General features: G+C 50.8%; 1 protein-coding gene across 2 annotated transcripts in view; it reads right to left on the bottom strand.

Moving 5' to 3' along the window:
* Positions 1–8,515: 8,515 nt before the first annotated feature.
* Positions 8,516–21,056, bottom strand: part of LOC140069132 (uncharacterized) — a 137,009-nt gene continuing 124,468 nt past the window's right edge. For both annotated transcript variants that reach the window (XM_072114496.1, XM_072114497.1), the window contains 4 exons: positions 18,200–18,337; positions 17,812–17,967; positions 8,895–9,032; positions 8,516–8,719 (listed from right to left, as the gene is read on the bottom strand). In XM_072114496.1, coding sequence (XP_071970597.1) covers positions 8,579–8,719; positions 8,895–9,032; positions 17,812–17,967; positions 18,200–18,337 — 573 coding nt within the window. In that variant the 3' untranslated portion in view covers positions 8,516–8,578. The remainder of the gene's footprint in view (positions 8,720–8,894; positions 9,033–17,811; positions 17,968–18,199; positions 18,338–21,056) is intronic.

Below are 21,056 nucleotides of genomic sequence, written 5' to 3'. Positions count from 1 at the left end.
AACAACCGCTCCCGGAGGGTAGCCTCGGTCTTCTGAGTGCCAAAATGCCTGGATTGCCTTGATTTTTTACTTGGTCTGCATGTAGGTATACATTATTTGCTGTTTGGCAGGCTTTGTATTACATAACATGTCTGGATAGTTGGTATTCATTGACATAATCAAAGGGCTCCTCTACACCCCATTGTGAGTCAGGGCCCTATGGAGATTGTGGCCCTAGACCAAGTGAAGTTGGAGCCCAGCAGATCCGGTCATGTGTATGAGTTGACTATCATCAACCATTATACTGGAAAAGATCCTTGCGGACCAAGGGACAGCATTTGGGTACCAAGTGTTCCAAGAGTTGTGTTCCCTCTATGGCTGCAAGAAGTTGAGGACCACAGCCTACCATCCACAGGACAATAAACTAGACCCTCATCAATATGCCGAGGGCTGACTGGCCGGAGCTCCTACCTGAGTTGTTGTATCTGTATAACAACAACACTCACTGATCCACTGGATACACCCCCTATTATCTAATGTTTGGGAGACATGGACATCTTCCCACGGAGATGGGCTTGGGCATGGAAACCCCTGATTCCCAATCTCTGCTACCCCAGACTGATTGGGTCCAAGAACACCTGAGGCACCTGGCAGATGCCAGAGAAATTGTGGATCTATGGGTAGAAGAGCCCCAAGATAAACAAAAGAGAGACTTTGACTTGACCATCACGCCTGTGCAGAGCCTCTTGTCCTTAGGGAACTAGTATGGCTGCAGAACAACCACCCCACCAGTTAGATGGGCGATGGGAACGTGAGCTATACCTAGTTAGGGACAGTCTCTCCCCTGAAGTCTACAAGAGGAGACCGTCGAATACTTCGGGTACACAGGAAATGGCTGAATAGATGCCTTCGCTCCTTCACCCCTCTGCCAAGATCTCTGACCCCAGCATCCAGTCCAAGAGACCCTCTTTGTTCACTAAACCCCAGTTTTGTTGACCTTGTGACTGCACCTCAGTTCTGTGTGCTTGTTTGCACACCAGTGAGATCAAGTCCGGAGAATCCACCATCCCTGCAGCAGTCAATGGTACTGATGCCCTGGAGGATGACCCTGTTTCTGAGCATGTTTCCCCCATTGAACCCGAGGCACCTGCATGCCCTATTCCAGTGCCTGACATCGAGGACGATGATGATGATGATGAGACGGTGATCTTCTCTCAACAGGCCCTCCGTAGATCTCAGCAGGAAACAAAAGGAAAGGCTCTTGCATATCTGCAGGAGTACCGGCTTTCCCAGCGCAAGGGTCGTAACCCTAGACATTTTTCTGACCCTGAGACCCAGAAGAAGATCAAGACAAGGAGCAATCCCCTGATGGTCTGTAGCCCCCTAACAGGTACTTCTGTTTGTACTTATGATTTTTACTTTCTCCCACTTGTGTTGAGCCCATAATCCCTGATAGAGCCAGAGACTCTCCTGGACTCCTTTATTTGTTCATAAGCCAGAAACTGTCATGGACCCCAGATGTGCTTTGAAAGCACCCCTCTCTGCTGAACGCACAGCTACTCCTTCCACAAAGGACTGTGCCCCTCATATCAAGAGGAGACCCTTCGCTTTTTTCCCCTTTTTCCCCTTTGTCAAGGTCTGTGCCCAGAGAATAGACTCTAATGTATTTGAGCCCTCTGAGAGACTGATAGTCGCTACAATGTGAGGAAAAAGGTAACCCTTATTAGTGCTGCTTTCAATATTATGCCTTCTTTTGCAGGAAATGGACATTTGATATTGATTGCAATGCACTTTATAATTTACCTTTTAGGTTAAAAGGACTTTCATTTAATAGTCGTAGTCGTGAGGACTATCATGCATATTATGCCTTTCTTTTACAGGAAAAGGACATTCCTATTTGTTACTAGTAGCTACTGTATATTGTGACGTTATGTAACATTTGCCAAAGCTGTTTACTCAATTATAGTAACAATACTATACATTAGTTTTCACTAACCTTTGGATAGGCTTTGCAGCTATGTGGATAAGACTGCGTCGGGCTGTTTTTTTTTTTTCATTTGTATTTACGTCATATCCTGACTGCAAGTTTATGCCTCAAATTGGAGCTCTGTACTTGTGTGGCCTCTGTAAACCGCGGTTCTTTAGCGGAGCAGGGGTGTCTAAGCAGTCACACCTGGATGTCAGACCGTCAGACGGCAGGTATTCCATGTTTACTGTATGTAATATATATGTCTATGATGATGCCACCTGGGTGACGTGTCTTCAGACAAATTTCAGTCCTTAGTGCGAGGAGTGGATTACAGGACATGACACCGCGCCTTATCTAAGAAAACAGTTGGTTTAAGGGCGATAGCTACTAACTGTATGGGCCTCATTTATCTCATTTAGTTTGACACCAACCCCAGTTCCTATAGCCAGGACCATGGGGAGTTTGTCTCCCCTAAACTGCACATAGCCAGTAGAGATGAGCGAGCACTAAAATGCTCGGGTACTCGTTATTCGAGACAAACTTTTCCCGTATAACATCAAAAACACAAAAAGAAGTAACAGTAGAGATGGAGGGAAGGAGGGAGGGATGGAAAGAGGGAGTGAGGGATGGAGGGAAGGATGCACAGCTTACAGAGGACCGGTCACCCACAGAAACTGCACTAGGATTTGCTTACTGAAGTAATCAGCTCTTGGCGCCACCACATTATTGGCAGTGATAATCTGCCGGCTTTATTGGATTCCACCCATAAAACTAGCAGACACTGCAGCGCCGTAGCCTCAGAACACCGGACCGAGCTCACAGCGCTCTGGTGTATTTATGAGGGGTCGCTCCGATGCGCTGCCTCTTCCCCAGACCACCCCTCCCATTCCACAGGCTGACAGTGATTGCCTCTTCCCCAGACCACCCCTCTCATGCCACAGGCTGGCAGTGACTGCCTCTTCCCTGGACCACCCCTCCCATTCCACAGGCTGACAGTGATTGCCTCTTCCCCAGACCACCCCTCTCATGCCACAGGCTGGCGGTGATTGCCTCTTCCCCAGACCACCCCTCCCATGCCACAGGCTGCCGGTGACTGCCTCTTCCCCGGACCACCCCTCTCATGCCATAGGCTGGCGGTGATTGCCTCTTCCCCGGACCACCCCTCCCATGCCACAGGCTGGCGGTGACTGCCTCTTCCCCGGACCACCCCTCTCATGCCATAGGCTGGCGGTGACTGCCTCTTCCCCGGACCACCCCTCCCATGCCATAGGCTGGCGGTGACTGCCTCTTCCCCGGACAACCCCTCCCATGCCACAGGCTGGCGGTGACTGCCTCTTCCCCGGACCACCCCTCCCATGCCACAGGCTGGCGGTGACTGCCTCTTCCCCGGACCACCCCTCCCATGCCACAGGCTGGCGGTGACTGCCTCTTCCCCGGACCACCCCTCCCATGCCATAGGCTGGCGGTGACTGCCTCTTCCCCAGACCACCCCTCCCATTCCACAGGCTGGCAGTGATTGTCTCTTCCCTGGACCACCCCTCTCATGCCACAGGCTGCCAGTGATTGCCTCTTCCCTGGACCACCCCTCCCATGCCACAGGCTGCCAGTGACTGCCTCTTCCCCAGACCACCCCTCTCATGCCATAGGCTGGCGGTGATTGCCTCTTCCCCAGACCACCCCTCTCATGCCACAGGCTGCCAGTGACTGCCTCTTCCCTGGACCACCACTCCCATGCCACAGGCTGCCAGTGATTGCCTCTTCCCCAGACCACCCCTCTCATGCCACAGGCTGGCGGTGACTGCCTCTTCCCCGGACCACCCCTCCCATTCCACAGGCTGGCAGTGATTGTCTCTTCCCTGGACCACCCCTCTCATGCCACAGGCTGCCAGTGACTGCCTCTTCCCTGGACCACCCCTCTCATGCCACAGGCTGCCGGTGACTGCCTCTTCCCCGGACCACCCCTCCCATGCCACAGGCTGGCGGTGACTGCCTCTTCCCCAGACCACCCCTCTCATGCCACAGGCTGCCAGTGACTGCCTCTTCCCCAGACCACCCCTCTCATGCCATAGGCTGGCGGTGATTGCCTCTTCCCCGGACAACCCCTCTCATGCCACAGGCTGCCAGTGACTGCCTCTTCCCTGGACCACCACTCCCATGCCACAGGCTGCCAGTGATTGCCTCTTCCCCAGATCACCCCTCTCATGCCACAGGCTTCCAGTGACTGCCTCTTCCCCAGACCACCCCTCTCATGCCACAGGCTGCCAGTGATTGCCTCTTCCCCAGACCACCCCTCTCATGCCACAGGCTGCCGGTGACTGCCTCTTCCCCGGACCACCCCTCCCATGCCACAGGCTGCCAGTGACTGCCTCTTCCCCAGACCACCCCTCTCATGCCAGAGGCTGCCAGTGATTGCCTCTTCCCCAGACCACCCCTCTCATGCCACAGGCTACCGGTGACTGCCTCTTCCCCCGGACCACCCCTCCCATGCCACAGGCTGCCAGTGATTGCCTCTTCCCCAGATCACCCCTCTCATGCCACAGGCTGGCGGTGACTGCCTCTTCCCCGGACCACCCCTCTCATGCCACAGGCTGCCAGTGATTGCCTCTTCCCCAGACCACCCCTCTCATGCCACAGGCTACCAGTGACTGCCTCTTCCCTGGGCCACCCCTCCCATGCCACAGGCTGGCGGTGACTGCCTCTTCCCCGGACCACTCCTCCCATGCCACAGGCTACCAGTGACTGCCTCTTCCGTGGACCACCCCTCCCATGCCACAGGCTGGCGGTGACTGCCTCTTCCCCGGACCACCCCTCCCATGCCATAGGCTGGCGGTGACTGCCTCTTCCCTGGACCACCCCTCCCAGGCCACAGGCTGGCGATGACTGCCTCTTCCGCGGACCACCCCTCCCATGCCATAGGCTGGCGGTGATTGCCTCTTCCCCGGACCACCCCTCCCATGCCATAGGCTGGCGGTGACTGGCTCTTCCCTGGACCACCCCTCTCATGCCACAGGCTGGCGGTGACTGCCTCCTCCCCGGACCACCCCTCTCATGCCACAGGCTGCCAGTGACTGCCTCTTCCCCGGACCACCCCTCCCATGCCATAGGCTGGCGGTGATTGCCTCTTCCCCGGACCACCCCTCCCATGCCATAGGCTGCCAGTGACTGCCTCTTCCCCGGACCACCCCTCCCATGCCATAGGCTGGCGGTGATTGCCTCTTCCCCGGACCACCCCTCCCATGCCATAGGCTGGCGGTGATTGCCTCTTCCCCGGACCACCCCTCCCATGCCATAGGCTGGCGGTGACTGCCTCTTCCCCGGACCACCCCTCCCATGCCATAGGCTGGCGGTGATTGCCTCTTCCCCAGACCACGCCTCCCTTGCCACAGGCTGGCGGTGACTGCCGAGCTTCATGCGGCAGTCATTGCTTCCTCGGACCGCTGTGAGCTCTGTCCGGTGTTCTGAGACTTTGGTGCGGCAGTGTCTGCAAGCGTTATCGGTGGTAGCGCTAAGAGCTGATAACTTTAGTAAGCAGCTCCTAGTGTGTTTTTTTGGGGTGACAGGTCCTCTTTAAGCGATAGCGCAGACAAGAGGCAGTGCATGCCCTATATAGGATCAGCTATGGGGAGGCGACACCGGCACACCCCCAGTCTGTGGGCACACTCCTTAGGACAGTGATGGCGAAGCTTTTAGAGACCGAGTGCCCAAACTACGACCAAACCCACTTTAAATGCAAAGTGCCGACATGGCATTTTACTGTTGCTACCTGTTTTGTCATGGATTTTAATTGCAATACATTTTAAAGAAAGAGGAGACATACAGATTATCATTGTAGCTTCCTTCCAGTGGCCCCTGAACAGGAAGAATTGTGGGGCCCAGAGCAGGAGCTCCAATAATAACACAGCCTAGTCTGCACCTACTTGCCTGTAGTCCCAGGCAGATGAGGATGTGTAGCTTTAAAATAGCACTGATCACAGCACATCTTGGCCAGGGACTGCAGGAGGAGCTTTCCAAAGTCCAGTCTGGAAACTCTGTGCTGGGGTGATGGCCTGCGTGCCCATAGAGAGTACTCCGAGTGCCACCTCTGGCATCCGTGCCAAGTTTCTCCACCACTGCTTAGGAAGTCGGGTTGCTCTTCAGGAAGAGGCTTGACAAAGTCCAGCAGGGGGCATCAATGGTTTCCTTCTGTTGTGATGTAATTGTGAGGCTCATCCACCAGAGGGCACCGCTGCAGCTAAGAGATATCCCTAAACCTCACATGCCCACACATCTTCTAGGACACTGGTGGCGAACCTATGGCACGGGTGCCAGAGGTGGCACTCAGAGCCCCTTCTGTGGGCACTCCGGCCATCGCCCCAATTTCACCAAACAGGACCAAATCCACCAAATCTTCCTGCAGTCCCAGGCAACTTAAGGGATGCTGCTCTCAGTGCTATTTTAAAGCGACATTTCACTGGCTGTTTGAAACTGCAGGAAAAGTGAGAAGGTGTTGACTGAACTGCATTATCTTTGGAGGTCATCCTGCTGGACCAACCTTCCTGGAGAGAAGTTACAATGATGGTTTGAATTTGCCCTCCTTCTTTCAACTGCATTAGGAGATCTAATACAATTGAATGATGTTGAAGAACAGGTAGCAATAAGTTTCTGCTTGAAATGCCATGGTAAATAAGTGGATTTTGGTTGTAGCTTGGGCACTCAGTCTCTAAAAGGTTCACCATCACTGTTCTAGGAGAACATACTACCTCCGGTAGAACACGTAACCTCCTGGATAACATACAACCTCCAGGAGAACATACAACCTCCCGAATAACATATAACCTCCAGGAGAACATACAACCACCAGGAGAACATACAACCTCCAGGAGAACATACAACCTCCAGGAGAACATATAACCTCTAGGAGAACATACAACCTCTAGGAGAACATACAAACTCTAGGAGAACATACAACCTTCAGGAGAACATATAACCTACAGGAGAACATACAACCTCCAGGAGAACATACAACCTCCCGGAGAACACACAACCTCCAGGAGAACATACAACCACCAGGAGAACATACAACCACCAGGAGAACATACAACCACCAGGAGAACATATAACCTCCAGGAGAACATATAACCTCCAGGAGAACATACAACCACCAGGAGAACATACAACCTCCAGGAGGACATACAACCTCCAGGAGAACATACAACCTCCAGGAGAACATATAACCTCCAGGAGAACATACAACCACCAGGAGAACATACAACCTCCAGGAGAACATATAACCTCCAGGAGAACATACAACCTCCAGGAGAACATATAACCTCCAGGAAAACATACAACCTCCAGGAGAACATACAACCTCTAGGAGAACATACAACCTCCAGGAGAACATATAACCTCCAGGAGAACATACAACCACCAGGAGAACATACAACCTCCAGGAGAACATATAACCTCCAGGAGAACATACAACCACCAGGAGAACATACAATTTCCAACATTCTTCCCTACATTGATGCAAGGTAGGGCATGCGCCTTGGGACCTCCACCACTGTAAAGGAAGTAGGTTCTCGACAGAGGTGCAGGATCAAATGTATCAACCTGCAGCACCCAGGCCCTAAAGAAGCTAAAATAGAGCGGGCAGCTAATTGTGTACAGTTTGGTGGTAGAGATTATACTAGACTGAGGACAGACTTGGTGACAGTGATTATACTATACTGAGGACTGACTGGTGGCAGGAATTATACTAGACTGAGGACTGACTGGTGGCAGGAATTATACTAGACTGGGGACTAACTGGTGGTAGTGATTATACTAGACTGAGGAACGACTGGTTGTACTTATTATACAAGACTGAGTACTGACTGGTGACAGTGATTATACTAGACAGAGGACTGACTGGTGACAGTGATTATACTAGACTGAGGACTGACTGGTGGCAGGAATTATACTAGACTGAGGACTGACTGGTGACAGTGATTATACTAGACTGGGGACTGACTGGTGGCAGGGATTATACTAGACTGGGGACTGACTGGTGACATTGAATATAATAGACTAAGGACAAACTGATGACAGTGATTATACGAACACCAAGGACTGAACGGTGACAGTGATTGTACTAGAATGAGGACTGAATGGTGACAGTGATTGTACTAGACTGAGGCCTGACTGGTGGCATGCAATGATGAAATACAAGTGGATTTGGGACCCTAAATGACAGTTCCCTATGTACCTGTAGTTCTTTTAGAGTCCGGAAATGACTCAACAGGTCCAAGTACAAGGAGTTGGCTGAAAAATGGAGGCCATGGAGACTGATGATGGCCCAGAGGTAGGCAAGAAACTGAACAAAAACCAACCAATCAGATGTCCCGTTACTCGGGTGCATTGGAGAAGTTTATGACTATGGTTACCAGCAGTTATATGGCGCCTGTTTGTAGACGATTTTGCTGTCACCACGTATGTGTGAATATGGATTGTGGTTATGGAGACCACATCATGTTTGGCCACGTTTTCATAAAGCCATCACAGCCCCTTAGCCCATCCCAATATCCCGCACACAAGACACTGACCAATCAGACAAGTCCATACTATTAATTGACAGACATTGCCCTTATATAACCAGCCCCCCGCTTCTGCCGCTCAGTTCTCGAGACTTTCCTTTAGGGCGATGGTCAGAGAGCCGAGGAAGATGGCAAACTCCTTGAAGCTGATCTTGTTGTCTCCGTCCATGTCCATCTCTCCGAATATTCCCTTGAGGATGTCGTCCTTCTTCTGGTTTTGCTGTGGTAATGCAGGAAGAGTGTTACCAAGTGTCACCACAATGACTACACACAATGCTCGGCGCTGGGGGCGGGGCCGTGACTACCTCTGACTAATGCTCATCTCCATCTCTATCTCAGTGCCCTGGGACCAGGTTCTCCCATAGTTGTGAAAAGGGACGAGCCCAGATACTTACACACAGAGTCGGGAACTCTGCGCTCGCCAGGGTGGCCAGCTTGTCCTTGCTCAGGCTGCCCTGGATGCCATCGGCGGCTGCATAGTGCTGGTAGACTTTCATCATCTCTATCATCTGGTCTTGCAGAGTCATTGATTTCTGAGGATAGAGCAGATATAAGGACAATGTCGGCCATGACATCAATCGTATGGGGTACCCCGTATCAAACACGTGGGGGGAAATCCCTGCCTCCAACACGGGAAGGGGGGGCCTCAATTACAAGGGGGATCTCCGCCTCAATTACGGGAGGTGGGACTACCACAATTACAGCGGGAGTCCTGCCTCAATCACATGGGAGACCTCTGCCTCAATCACGGAGGGGCCCTGCCTCAAACACGGAGGGGCCCTGCCTCAAACACGGGCAGCTCTGCTCCAAAAATGAGGGGGGGGCATGCCTTAAACACAAGTGGCAGCTCAGCCTCAAATAAGGGAAAGGGGGTGGAATCGCTACTCAATCCCAGGGGGGAGTTCGACCCCAAGTCCCAAAGGCAAGTGTAAAGAGTCAGTGGTCACATACACAGTCCAAATAGTGGGATGTAGGTGTAAGGTAAGAGACCTGAAGGAGGAGGAGAGAAGAGGCAGCATCCAAGACCTGGAGGAGAGAAGAGACAGCATCCAAGACCTGGAGGAGGAGAGAAGAGACAGTAACCAAGACCTGGAGGAGAAGAGAAGAGACAGCATCAAAGACCTGGAAGAGGAGAGAAAAGACAGTAACCAAGACCTGGAGGAGAAGAGAAGAGACAGCATCCAAGACCTGGAGGAGGAGTGAAGAGAGAGTAACCAAGACCTGGAGGAGGAGAGAAGAGACAGCAGCCAAGACCTGGAGGAGGAGAGAAGAGACAGCATCCAAGACCCGGAGGAGGAGAGAAGAGACAGCATCCAAGACCTGGAGGAGGAGGAGAGAAGACACAACATTCAAAACCTGGATGAGGAGGAGAAAAGAGACAGCATCCAAGACCTGGAGGAGGAGGAGAGAAGACAACATCCAAAACCTGGATGAGGAGGAGAAAAGAGACAGCAACCAAGACCTGGATGAGGAGGAGAGAAGAAACAGCATCTATGACCTAGATGAGGAGGAGAGAAGAGACAACATCCAAAACCTGGATGAGGAGGAGAGAAGAGACAGTAACCAAGACCTGGAGGAGAAGAGAAGAGACAGCATCAAAGACCTGGAAGAGGAGAGAAAAGACAGTAACCAAGACCTGGAGGAGAGAAGAGACAGCATCCAAGACCTGGAGGAGGAGAGAAGAGACAGTAACCAAGACCTGGAGGAGAAGAGAAGAGACAGCATCAAAGACCTGGAAGAGGAGAGAAAAGACAGTAACCAAGACCTGGAGGAGAAGAGAAGAGACAGCATCCAAGACCTGGAGGAGGAGTGAAGAGAGAGTAACCAAGACCTGGAGGAGGAGAGAAGAGACAGCAGCCAAGACCTGGAGGAGGAGAGAAGAGACAGCATCCAAGACCTGGATGAGGAGGAGAGAAGAAACAGCATCTATGACCTAGATGAGGAGGAGAGAAGAGACAGCATCCAAGACCTGGATGAGGAGGAGAAAAGAGACAGCAACCAAGACCTGGATGAGGAGGAGAGAAGAAACAGCATCTATGACCTAGATGAGGAGGAGAGAAGAGACAACATCCAAAACCTGGATGAGGAGGAGAGAAGAGACAGTAACCAAGACCTGGAGGAGAAGAGAAGAGACAGCATCAAAGACCTGGAAGAGGAGAGAAAAGACAGTAACCAAGACCTGGAGGAGAGAAGAGACAGCATCCAAGACCTGGAGGAGGAGAGAAGAGACAGTAACCAAGACCTGGAGGAGAAGAGAAGAGAAGAGACAGCATCAAAGACCTGGAAGAGGAGAGAAAAGACAGTAACCAAGACCTGGAGGAGAAGAGAAGAGACAGCATCCAAGACCTGGAGGAGGAGTGAAGAGAGAGTAACCAAGACCTGGAGGAGGAGAGAAGAGACAGCAGCCAAGACCTGGAGGAGGAGAGAAGAGACAGCAACCAAGACCTGGATGAGGAGGAGAGAAGAAACAGCATCTATGACCTAGATGAGGAGGAGAGAAGAGACAGCATCCAAGACCTAGAGGAGGAGAGAAGAGACAGCAACCAAGACCTGGAAGAGGAGAGAAGAGACAGCATCCAAGATTTGGAGTAGAGAAAAGGCTGCATCCAGTACCTGGATGAGGAGGAGAGAGGAGGCAGCATCCAAGACCTGGATGAAGAGTAGAGAAGAGACAGCAACCAAGACCTGGAGGAGGAAGAGAGAAGAGGCAGCATCCAAGACCTGGATGAGGAGAAGAGAAGAAACAGCATCCAAGACCTTAAGGAGGAGAGAAGAGACAGCATCCATGACCTGGAGGAGAGAAGAGACAGCATCCAAGACCTGGAGGAGGAGAGAAGAGACAGTAACCAAGACCTGGAGGAGAAGAGAAGAGACAGCATCAAAGACCTGGAAGAGGAGAGAAAAGACAGTAACCAAGACCTGGAGGAGAAGAGAAGAGACAGCATTCAAGACCTGGAGGAGGAGAGATGAGACACCATCCAAGACCTGGAGGAGGAGGAGAGAAGAGACAACATCCAAGACTTGGAGGAGGAGAGAAGAGACAGCATCCAAGACCTGGAGGAGGAAGAGGAGGCGAGAGGTGACAGCATCCAAGACCTGGAGGAGGAAAGAAAAGACGGTAACCAAGACCTGGATGAGAGATGAAACAGCATCCAAAACCTGGAAGGGAGAAGAGACAGCACCAAGACCTGGAGGAGGAGAGAAGAGAGAGTAACCAAGACCTGGAGGAGAGGAGACAGCATCCAAGACCTGGAGGAGGAGTGAAGAGAGAGTAACCAAGACCTGGAGGAGGAGAGAAGAGACAGCAGCCAAGACCTGGAGGAGGAGAGAAGAGACAGCATCCAAGACCCGGAGGAGGAGAGAAGAGACAGCATCCAAGACCTGGAGGAGGAGGAGAGAAGACACAACATTTAAAACCTGGATGAGGAGGAGAAAAGAGACAGCATCCAAGACCTGGAGGAGGAGGAGAGAAGACAACATCCAAAACCTGGATGAGGAGGAGAAAAGAGACAGCAACCAAGACCTGGATGAGGAGGAGAGAAGAAACAGCATCTATGACCTAGATGAGGAGGAGAGAAGAGACAGCATCCAAGACCTAGAGGAGGAGAGAAGAGACAGCAACCAAGACCTGGAAGAGGAGAGAAGAGACAGCATCCAAGATTTGGAGTAGAGAAAAGGCTGCATCCAGTACCTGGATGAGGAGGAGAGAGGAGGCAGCATCCAAGACCTGGATGAGGAGGAGTAGAGAATAGACAGCAACCAAGACCTGGAGGAGGAAGAGAGAAGAGGCAGCATCCAAGACCTGGATGAGGAGGAGAGAGGAGGCAGCATCCAAGACCTGGATGAAGAGTAGAGAAGAGACAGCAACCAAGACCTGGAGGAGGAAGAGAGAAGAGGCAGCATCCAAGACCTGGATGAGGAGAAGAGAAGAAACAGCATCCAAGACCTTAAGGAGGAGAGAAGAGGCAGCATCCAAGACCTGGATGAGAAGAAGAGGATAAACAGCATCAAAGACCTTAAGGAGGAGAGGAGAGACAGCATCCAGGATCAGGAGGAGAGAAGAGACAACATCCAAGACCTGGAGGAGATAAGACACAGCATCCAAGACCTGGGTGAGGAGAAGAGAAAAGACAGCATCAAAGACCCGGAGAAGGAGGAGTGAAGAGAAGAGACAGCAACCAAGACCTGGAGGAGGAAGAGAGAAGAGGCAGCATCCAAGACCTGGATGAGGAGAAGAGAAGAAACAGCATCCAAGACCTTAAGGAGGAGAGAAGAGACAACATCCATGACCTGGAGGAGGAGGAGAGAAGAGGCAGCATCCAAGACCTGGATGAGGAGGAGTAGAGAAGAGACAGCAACCAAGACCTGGAGGAGGAAGAGAGAAGAGGCAGCATCCAAGACCTGGATGAGGAGAAGAGAAGAAACAGCATCAAAGAACTTAAGGAGGAGAGGAGAGACAGCATCCAGGATCAGGAGGAGAGAAGAGACAACATCCAAGCCCTGGAGGAGATAAGACACAGCATCCAAGACCTGGGTGAGGAGAAGAGAAAAGACAGCATCAAAGACCTTAAGGAGGAGAGAAGAGACAGCATCCATGACCTGGAGGAGAGAAGAGGCAGCATCCAAGACCTGGAGGAGGAAGAGAGAAGAGGCAGCATCCAAGACCTGGATGAGAAGAAGAGGATAAACAGCATCAAAGACCTTAAGGAGGAGAGGAGAGACAGCATCCAGGATCAGGAGGAGAGAAGAGACAGCATCCAAGACGTGGAGGAGGAGAGAAGAGACAGTAACCAAGACCTGGAGGAGAAGAGAAGAGACAGCATCAAAGACCTGGAAGAGGAGAGAAAAGACAGTAACCAAGACCTGGAGGAGAAGAGAAGAGACAGCATTCAAGACCTGGAGGAGGAGAGATGAGACACCATCCAAGACCTGGAGGAGGAGGAGAGAAGAGACAACATCCAAGACTTGGAGGAGGAGAGAAGAGACAACATCCAAGACCTGGAGGAGGAAGAGGAGGCGAGAGGTGACAGCATCCAAGACCTGGAGGAGGAAAGAAAAGACGGTAACCAAGACCTGGATGAGAGATGAAACAGCATCCAAAACCTGGAAGGGAGAAGAGACAGCACCAAGACCTGGAGGAGGAGAGAAGAGAGAGTAACCAAGACCTGGAGGAGAGGAGACAGCATCCAAGACCTGGAGGAGGAGTGAAGAGAGAGTAACCAAGACCTGGAGGAGGAGAGAAGAGACAGCAGCCAAGACCTGGAGGAGGAGAGAAGAGACAGCATCCAAGACCCGGAGGAAGAGAGAAGAGACAGCATCCAAGACCTGGAGGAGGAGAGAAGAGACAGCATCCAAGACCCGGAGGAGGAGAGAAGAGACAGCATCCAAGACCTGGAGGAGGAGGAGAGAAGACACAACATTCAAAACCTGGATGAGGAGGAGAAAAGAGACAGCAACCAAGACCTGGATGAGGAGGAGAGAAGAAACAGCATCTATGACCTAGATGAGGAGGAGAGAAGAGACAGCATCCAAGACCTAGAGGAGGAGAGAAGAGACAGCAACCAAGACCTGGAAGAGGAGAGAAGAGACAGCATCCAAGATTTGGAGTAGAGAAAAGGCTGCATCCAGTACCTGGATGAGGAGGAGAGAGGAGGCAGCATCCAAGACCTGGATGAGGAGGAGTAGAGAATAGACAGCAACCAAGACCTGGAGGAGGCAGAGAGAAGAGGCAGCATCCAAGACCTGGATGAGGAGGAGAGAGGAGGCAGCATCCAAGACCTGGATGAAGAGTAGAGAAGAGACAGCAACCAAGACCTGGAGGAGGAAGAGAGAAGAGGCAGCATCCAAGACCTGGATGAGGAGAAGAGAAGAAACAGCATCCAAGACCTTAAGGAGGAGAGAAGAGACAGCATCCATGACCTGGAGGAGAGAAGAGGCAGCATCCAAGACCTGGATGAGAAGAAGAGGATAAGCAGCATCAAAGACCTTAAGGAGGAGAGGAGAGACAGCATCCAGGATCAGGAGGAGAGAAGAGACAACATCCAAGACCTGGAGGAGATAAGACACAGCATCCAAGACCTGGGTGAGGAGAAGAGAAAAGACAGCATCAAAGACCCGGAGAAGGAGGAGTGAAGAGAAGAGACAGCAACCAAGACCTGGAGGAGGAAGAGAGAAGAGGCAGCATCCAAGACCTGGATGAGGTGAAGAGAAGAAACAGCATCCAAGACCTTAAGGAGGAGAGAAGAGACAGCATCCATGACCTGGAGGAGGAGGAGAGAAGAGGCAGCATCCAAGACCTGGATGAGGAGGAGTAGAGAAGAGACAGCAACCAAGACCTGGAGGAGGAAGAGAGAAGAGGCAGCATCCAAGACCTGGATGAGGAGAAGAGAAGAAACAGCATCAAAGAACTTAAGGAGGAGAGGAGAGACAGCATCCAGGATCAGGAGGAGAGAAGAGACAACATCCAAGCCCTGGAGGAGATAAGACACAGCATCCAAGACCTGGGTGAGGAGAAGAGAAAAGACAGCATCAAAGACCTTAAGGAGGAGAGAAGAGACAGCATCCATGACCTGGAGGAGAGAAGAGGCAGCATCCAAGACCTGGAGGAGGAAGAGAGAAGAGACAGCATCCAAGACCTGGATGAGAAGAAGAGGATAAACAGCATCAAAGACCTTAAGGAGGAGAGGAGAGACAGCATCCAGGATCAGGAGGAGAGAAGAGACAACATCCAAGACCTGGAGGAGATAAGACACAGCATCCAAGACCTGGGTGAGGAGAGCATCAAAGACCCGGAGAAGGAGGAGTGAAGAGAAGAGACAGCATGCAAGACCTGGAGGAGGAGAGAAGAGACAGAATACAAGACCTGGAGGAGGAGGAGAGAAGAGACATCAACTAAGACTGGAAGAGGAGAGGAGAGAAGACACGGCATACATGACCTGAAGGAGGAGAGAAGTGACAAGGCAGCATCCAATACTTGGGTGAGGAGGAGGGAAGAGACAGCATACAAGACCTGGAGGAAGAGAGAAGAGACAACATCCAAAACCTGGAGAAGGAGGAGAGGAGAGACAGCATCCAAGACCTATAGGAGAAGGATAGAAGAGACAGCATCCAAGACCTGGAAGAGGAGAAAAGACAGCATCAAGTCCTGGAGGAGTAGAGACAGCATCCAAGACCTGGTGGAGGAGAGAAGACAAAGCATCCAACACCTTCAAACAGGAAAGAAAAGACAGCATTCAAGACCTGGATGAGGAGGAGAGAAGAGACAGCATCCAAGACCTGGAGGAAGAGAGAAGAGACAGCATCCAAAACCTGGAGGAGGAGGAGAGGAGAGACAGCATCCAAGACCTGGTGGAGAAGGTTAGAAGAGACAGCATCCAAGACCTGGAAGAGGAGAAAAAACAGCATCAAGACCTGGAGGAGAAGAGAAGAGACAGCATCCAAGACCTTCGAAGAGGAGAGAAAAGAAAGCATCCAAGACCTGGTGGAGGAGAGAAGAGACAGCATCCAAGACCTGGTGGAGGAGAGAAGAGACAGCATCCAAAGCCTGGAGGAAGAGAGAAGGGACAGCATCCAAAGCCTGAAGGAGAAGACAAAAGAGACAGCATCCAAGACCTGGAGGAGGAGGACAGAAGAGACAGAATCCAAGACCTGGAGGAGGAGGAGAAAAGAGGCAGCATCCAAGACCTGGAAGACGAGAGAAGAGATAGAGACCTAGTATATGTAGTTTGTCAGATCACTACTACTACCTGTACTAACAGATCGCTACTACTACCTGTACTGTCAGATCACTACTACTACCTGTACTGTCTTATCACCACACTACTACCTGTATCCCAGGTATCTGGGATCTGGCATCTGGAACAGGAGAAGAGCCAGGAGAACAGTGCATCTGACAAGTACTCACCACTCCTCGGTCCTCTCCTGCTTTATGCCAGGAGCCAGGGCAGTAGGAGTGTGAGATGTACCATCACTATCCGGGCACCTACTTATAATGGTGATCAATGGCTTCCTATTTCTCCCTGGGTTTAAGGACCTGGATGATGATGTCACCTCCGGTCCTTATACCAAGAGAAACAACAATTCATTTCTGCAACTTTTCTCAGAAAATATGTGCATGCATGTCAGGATTCAGGGGTAGTGGACCCACTATACCACCACGGACGATGACACCTGGGAGCAGTCTTAGGGGTACCTGGTTCTCACCAGAGCCCACTGCAAATCGGGTTGGACTTGCTGCAGCGGGATACCACCAGGTCACTGTACAGGCACGACTTTGCTAGCGTTGGCAGCCAAGGCAAGATACAGAATTTTGAGGCAGAGTCGTGGTCAGGGAGGAGGTCAGGACAGGCGGCACAAGAGCAGAGTCAGGGATGAGGCAGAAGGTCAGGACAGGCGGCACAAGAGCGGAGTCAGGGATGAGGCAGGAGGTCAGGACAGGCAGCAGAAGAGCGGAGTCAGGGATGAGGCAGAAGGTCAGGACAGGCGGCAGAAGAGCGGAGTCAGGGATGAGGCAGAAGGTCAGGACAGGCAGCAGAAGAGCGGAGTCAGGGATGAGGCAGAAGGTCAGGACAGGCGGCAGAAGAGCAGAGTCAGGGATGAGGCAGGAGGTCAGGACAGGCGGCAGAAGAGCGGAGTCAGGGATGAGGCAGGAGGTCAGGACAGGCGGCAGAAGAGCGGAGTCAGGGATGAGGCAGAAGGTCAGGACAGGCGGCAGAAGAGCGGAGTCAGGGATGAGGCAGGAGGCTAGGACAGGCGGCAGAAGAGCGGAGTCAGGGATGAGGCAGGAGGTCAGGACAGGCGGCAGAAGAGTGGAGTCAGGGATGAGGCAGGAGGTCAGGACAGGCGGCAGAGAATCAGAATCAGGAACAAATATTGAGGTCACAGCAGTAAATCACAATAATCGCAGGAATAACAAAGGGGAAACCTTCTCAGAGGCACGAGGCACAAAGAAAGGAAGGGGCCAGATATTTAACAAAGAAGGCGGCTGGCCAGCCCCAATCATCAGTGGGGTAGCCCTTTAGCATCAGTGTCCTATGGAGCATGGAGACCGCCGCTGAGCCGAGGACAGGTGTGAGAAGCCGCTGCTGGCGTAAGGGGGCACAGGGAGGCACACATGGGTCATGGCTTGCAGGAACACCCATGACAATGTATGTGTATGTATGGATGGTGGTTTATACTGATGCAGAAGATCTCAAGCACATGTATATGTATGTATTCAGGTGTATGTATTTAGGTGTATGTATATATGTATTTATGTGTATGTATGTGTTACATGGATGCAGATGGACTGACGGACATTATTGACAGACTCACCCCTGGTCCTTGCGCTGAGCCCTTGACGCTTTCCTCTAGGGCGATGGTCAGGCGACCGAAGAAAGCCATAAATTTCCGGAAGCTGATCTGGTTGTCTCCGTCCATGTCCATCTGTCCGAACACTCCCTGCAGGATCTTGTCCTTGTTCTGGTTGTGCTGTGGTAATGCAGGTAGAGTGTTACCAAGTGTCACCACCACCACCAGACACTTTGTAATGTTTGGCGTTGGGGGGGGGGGGGGTGACAACTCCAATCACGATGTAATCACTGCCTTATCTGACCTTTGGATGCCAGTGATGTAGCTGTGAGGCAGCAGAAGGGGCACCTGGGATACCCCCCCCCCCACCTCCACCTCCACCAGCAGTAATTAGAGGGGCAGAAGTACTTACACACAGAGCCGGGAACTGTTCCATGGCCATTTTGGTCAGCTCGTCCTTGCTCAGGGTGCCCTGGATTCCATCAGAGGCCGCGTACTGCTTGTAGATTTTGATCATCTTAATTATCTGCTCTTCTAGAGTCATTGTGATCTGAGAACAGAACAGAGACCTAAGGTCAGTGGTGGCCAAGGCATGACATATCCCGGACTATGACGGTATATTAGGTGGATGTACATCAATATGGCATTGTTTATCATGTCATCCAGGAGATAGAGGAACATCATCCAGGAGATAGAGGAACATCACATCATCCAGGAGATAGAGGAACATCATCCAGGAGATAGAGGAACATCATCCAGGAGATAGAGGAACATCATCCAGGAGATAGAGGCACATCATCCAGGAGATAGAGGAACATCATCCAGGAGATAGAGGAACATCACATCATCCAGGAGATAGAGGAACATCATCCAGGAGATAGAGGAACATCATCCAGGAGATAGAGGAACATCATCCAGGAGATAGGGGAACATCATCCAGGAGATAGAGGAACATCATATCATCCAGGAGATAGAGGAACATCACATCATCCAGGAGATAGAGGAACATCATATCATCCAGGAGATAGAGGAACATCATCCAGGAGATAGAGGAACATCATATCATCCAGGAGATAGAGGAACATCATATCATCCAGGAGATAGAGGAACATCATATCATCCAGGAGATAGAGGAACATCATCCAGGAGATAGAGGAACATCATCAAGGAGATAGAGGAACATCATCCAGAAGATAGAGGAACATCACCTCATCCAGGAGATAGAGGAACATCATATCATCCAGGAAATAGAGGAACATCATCCAGGAGATAGAGATATATCAGGTGGATGTACATCAATATGGCATTGTTTATTACATCATCCAGGAGATAGAGGAACATCATATCATCCAGGAGATAGAGGAACATCATCCAGGAGATGGAGGAACATCATATCATCCAGGAGATAGAGGAACATCATATCATCCAGGAGATAGAGGAACATCATCCAGAAGATAGAGGAACATCACCTCATCCAGGAGATAGAGGAACATCACATCATCCAGGAGATAGAGGAACATCATCCAGGAGATAGAGGAACATCATCCAGGAGATAGAGGAACATCATCCAGGAGATAGAGATATATCAGGTGGATGTACATCAATATGGCATTGTTTATTACATCATCCAGGAGATAGAGGAACATCATCCAGGAGATAGAGGAACATCATATCACCCATGGTGATCGCTCACATCATCCAAGGTATAGAGGAATAACATCCAGGAGATAGAGGAACATCATATCATCCAGGAGATAGAGGAACATCACATCATCCAGGAGATAGAGGAACATCATATCATCCAGGAGATGGAGGAACATCATCCAGGAGATAGAGGAACATCATATCATCCAGGAGATAGAGGAACATCATATCATCCAGGAGATAGAGGAACATCATATCATCCAGGATATAGAGGAACATCATATCATCCAGGAGATAGAGGAACATCATATCATCCAGGAGATAGAGGAACATCATATCCTCCAGGAGATAGAGGAACATCACATCATCCAGGAAATAGAGGAACATCACATCATCCAGGAGATAGAGGAACATCATATCATCCAGGAGATAGAGGAACATCATATCCTCCAGGAGATAGAGGAACATCACATCATCCAGGAGATAGAGGAACATCATCCAGGAGATAGAGGAACATCATCCAGGAGATAGAGGAACATCATCCAGGAGATAGAGGAACATCATATCATCCAGGAGATAGAGGAACATCATATCATCCAGGAGATAGAGGAACATCATCCAGGAGATAGAGGAACATCATATCCTCCAGGAGATAGAGGAACATCACATCATCCAGGAGATAGAGGAACATCATCCAGGAGATAGAGGAACATCATATCATCCAGGAGATAGAGGAACATCATCCAGGAGATAGAGGAACATCATCCAGGAGATAGAGGAACATCATATCCTCCAGGAGATAGAGGAACATCACATCTCCCAGGAGATAGAGGAACATCATCCAGGAGATAGAGGAACATCATCCAGGAGATAGAGGAACATCATATCACCCAGGAGATAGAGGAACATCATATCATCCAGGAGATAGAGGAACATCATATCATCCAGGAGATAGAGGAACATCATCCAGGAGATAGAGGAACATCACATCTCCCAGGAGATAGAGGAACATCATCCAGGAGATAGAAGAACATCATATCATCCAGGAGATAGAGGAACATCATCCAGGAGATAGAGGAACATGACATCTCCCAGGAGATAGAGGAACATCATCCAGGAGATAGAGGAACATCACATCATCCAGGAGATAGAGGAACATCACATCATCCTGGAGATAGAGGAACATCACATCTCCCAGGAGATAGAGGAACATCATATCATCCAGGAGATAGAGGAACTTCACATCATCCAGGAGATAGAGGAACATCATCCAGGAGATAGAGGAACATCACATCATCCTGGAGATAGAGGAACATCATCCAGGAGATAGAGGAACATCATATCATCCAGGAGATAGAGGAATATCATCCAGGAGATAGAGGAACATCACATCTCCCAGGAGATAGAGGAACATCATCCAGGAGATAGAGGAACATCATATCATCCAGGAGATAGAGGAACATCATCCAGGAGATAGAGGAACATCATATCATCCAGGAGATAGAGGAACATCATCCAGGAGATAGAGGAACATCACATCTCCCAGGAGATAGAGGAACATCATCCAGGAGATAGAGGAACATCACATCATCCAGGAGATAGAGGAACATCATATCATCCAGGAG

This window comes from Engystomops pustulosus, chromosome 7 (genome assembly GCF_040894005.1).
Source record: "Engystomops pustulosus chromosome 7, aEngPut4.maternal, whole genome shotgun sequence".
NCBI classification, from domain to species: domain Eukaryota; kingdom Metazoa; phylum Chordata; class Amphibia; order Anura; family Leptodactylidae; genus Engystomops; species Engystomops pustulosus.
The sequence above is the reverse complement of the archived record's forward strand: the minus strand, read 5'-3'. Positions and strand labels throughout refer to the sequence as shown.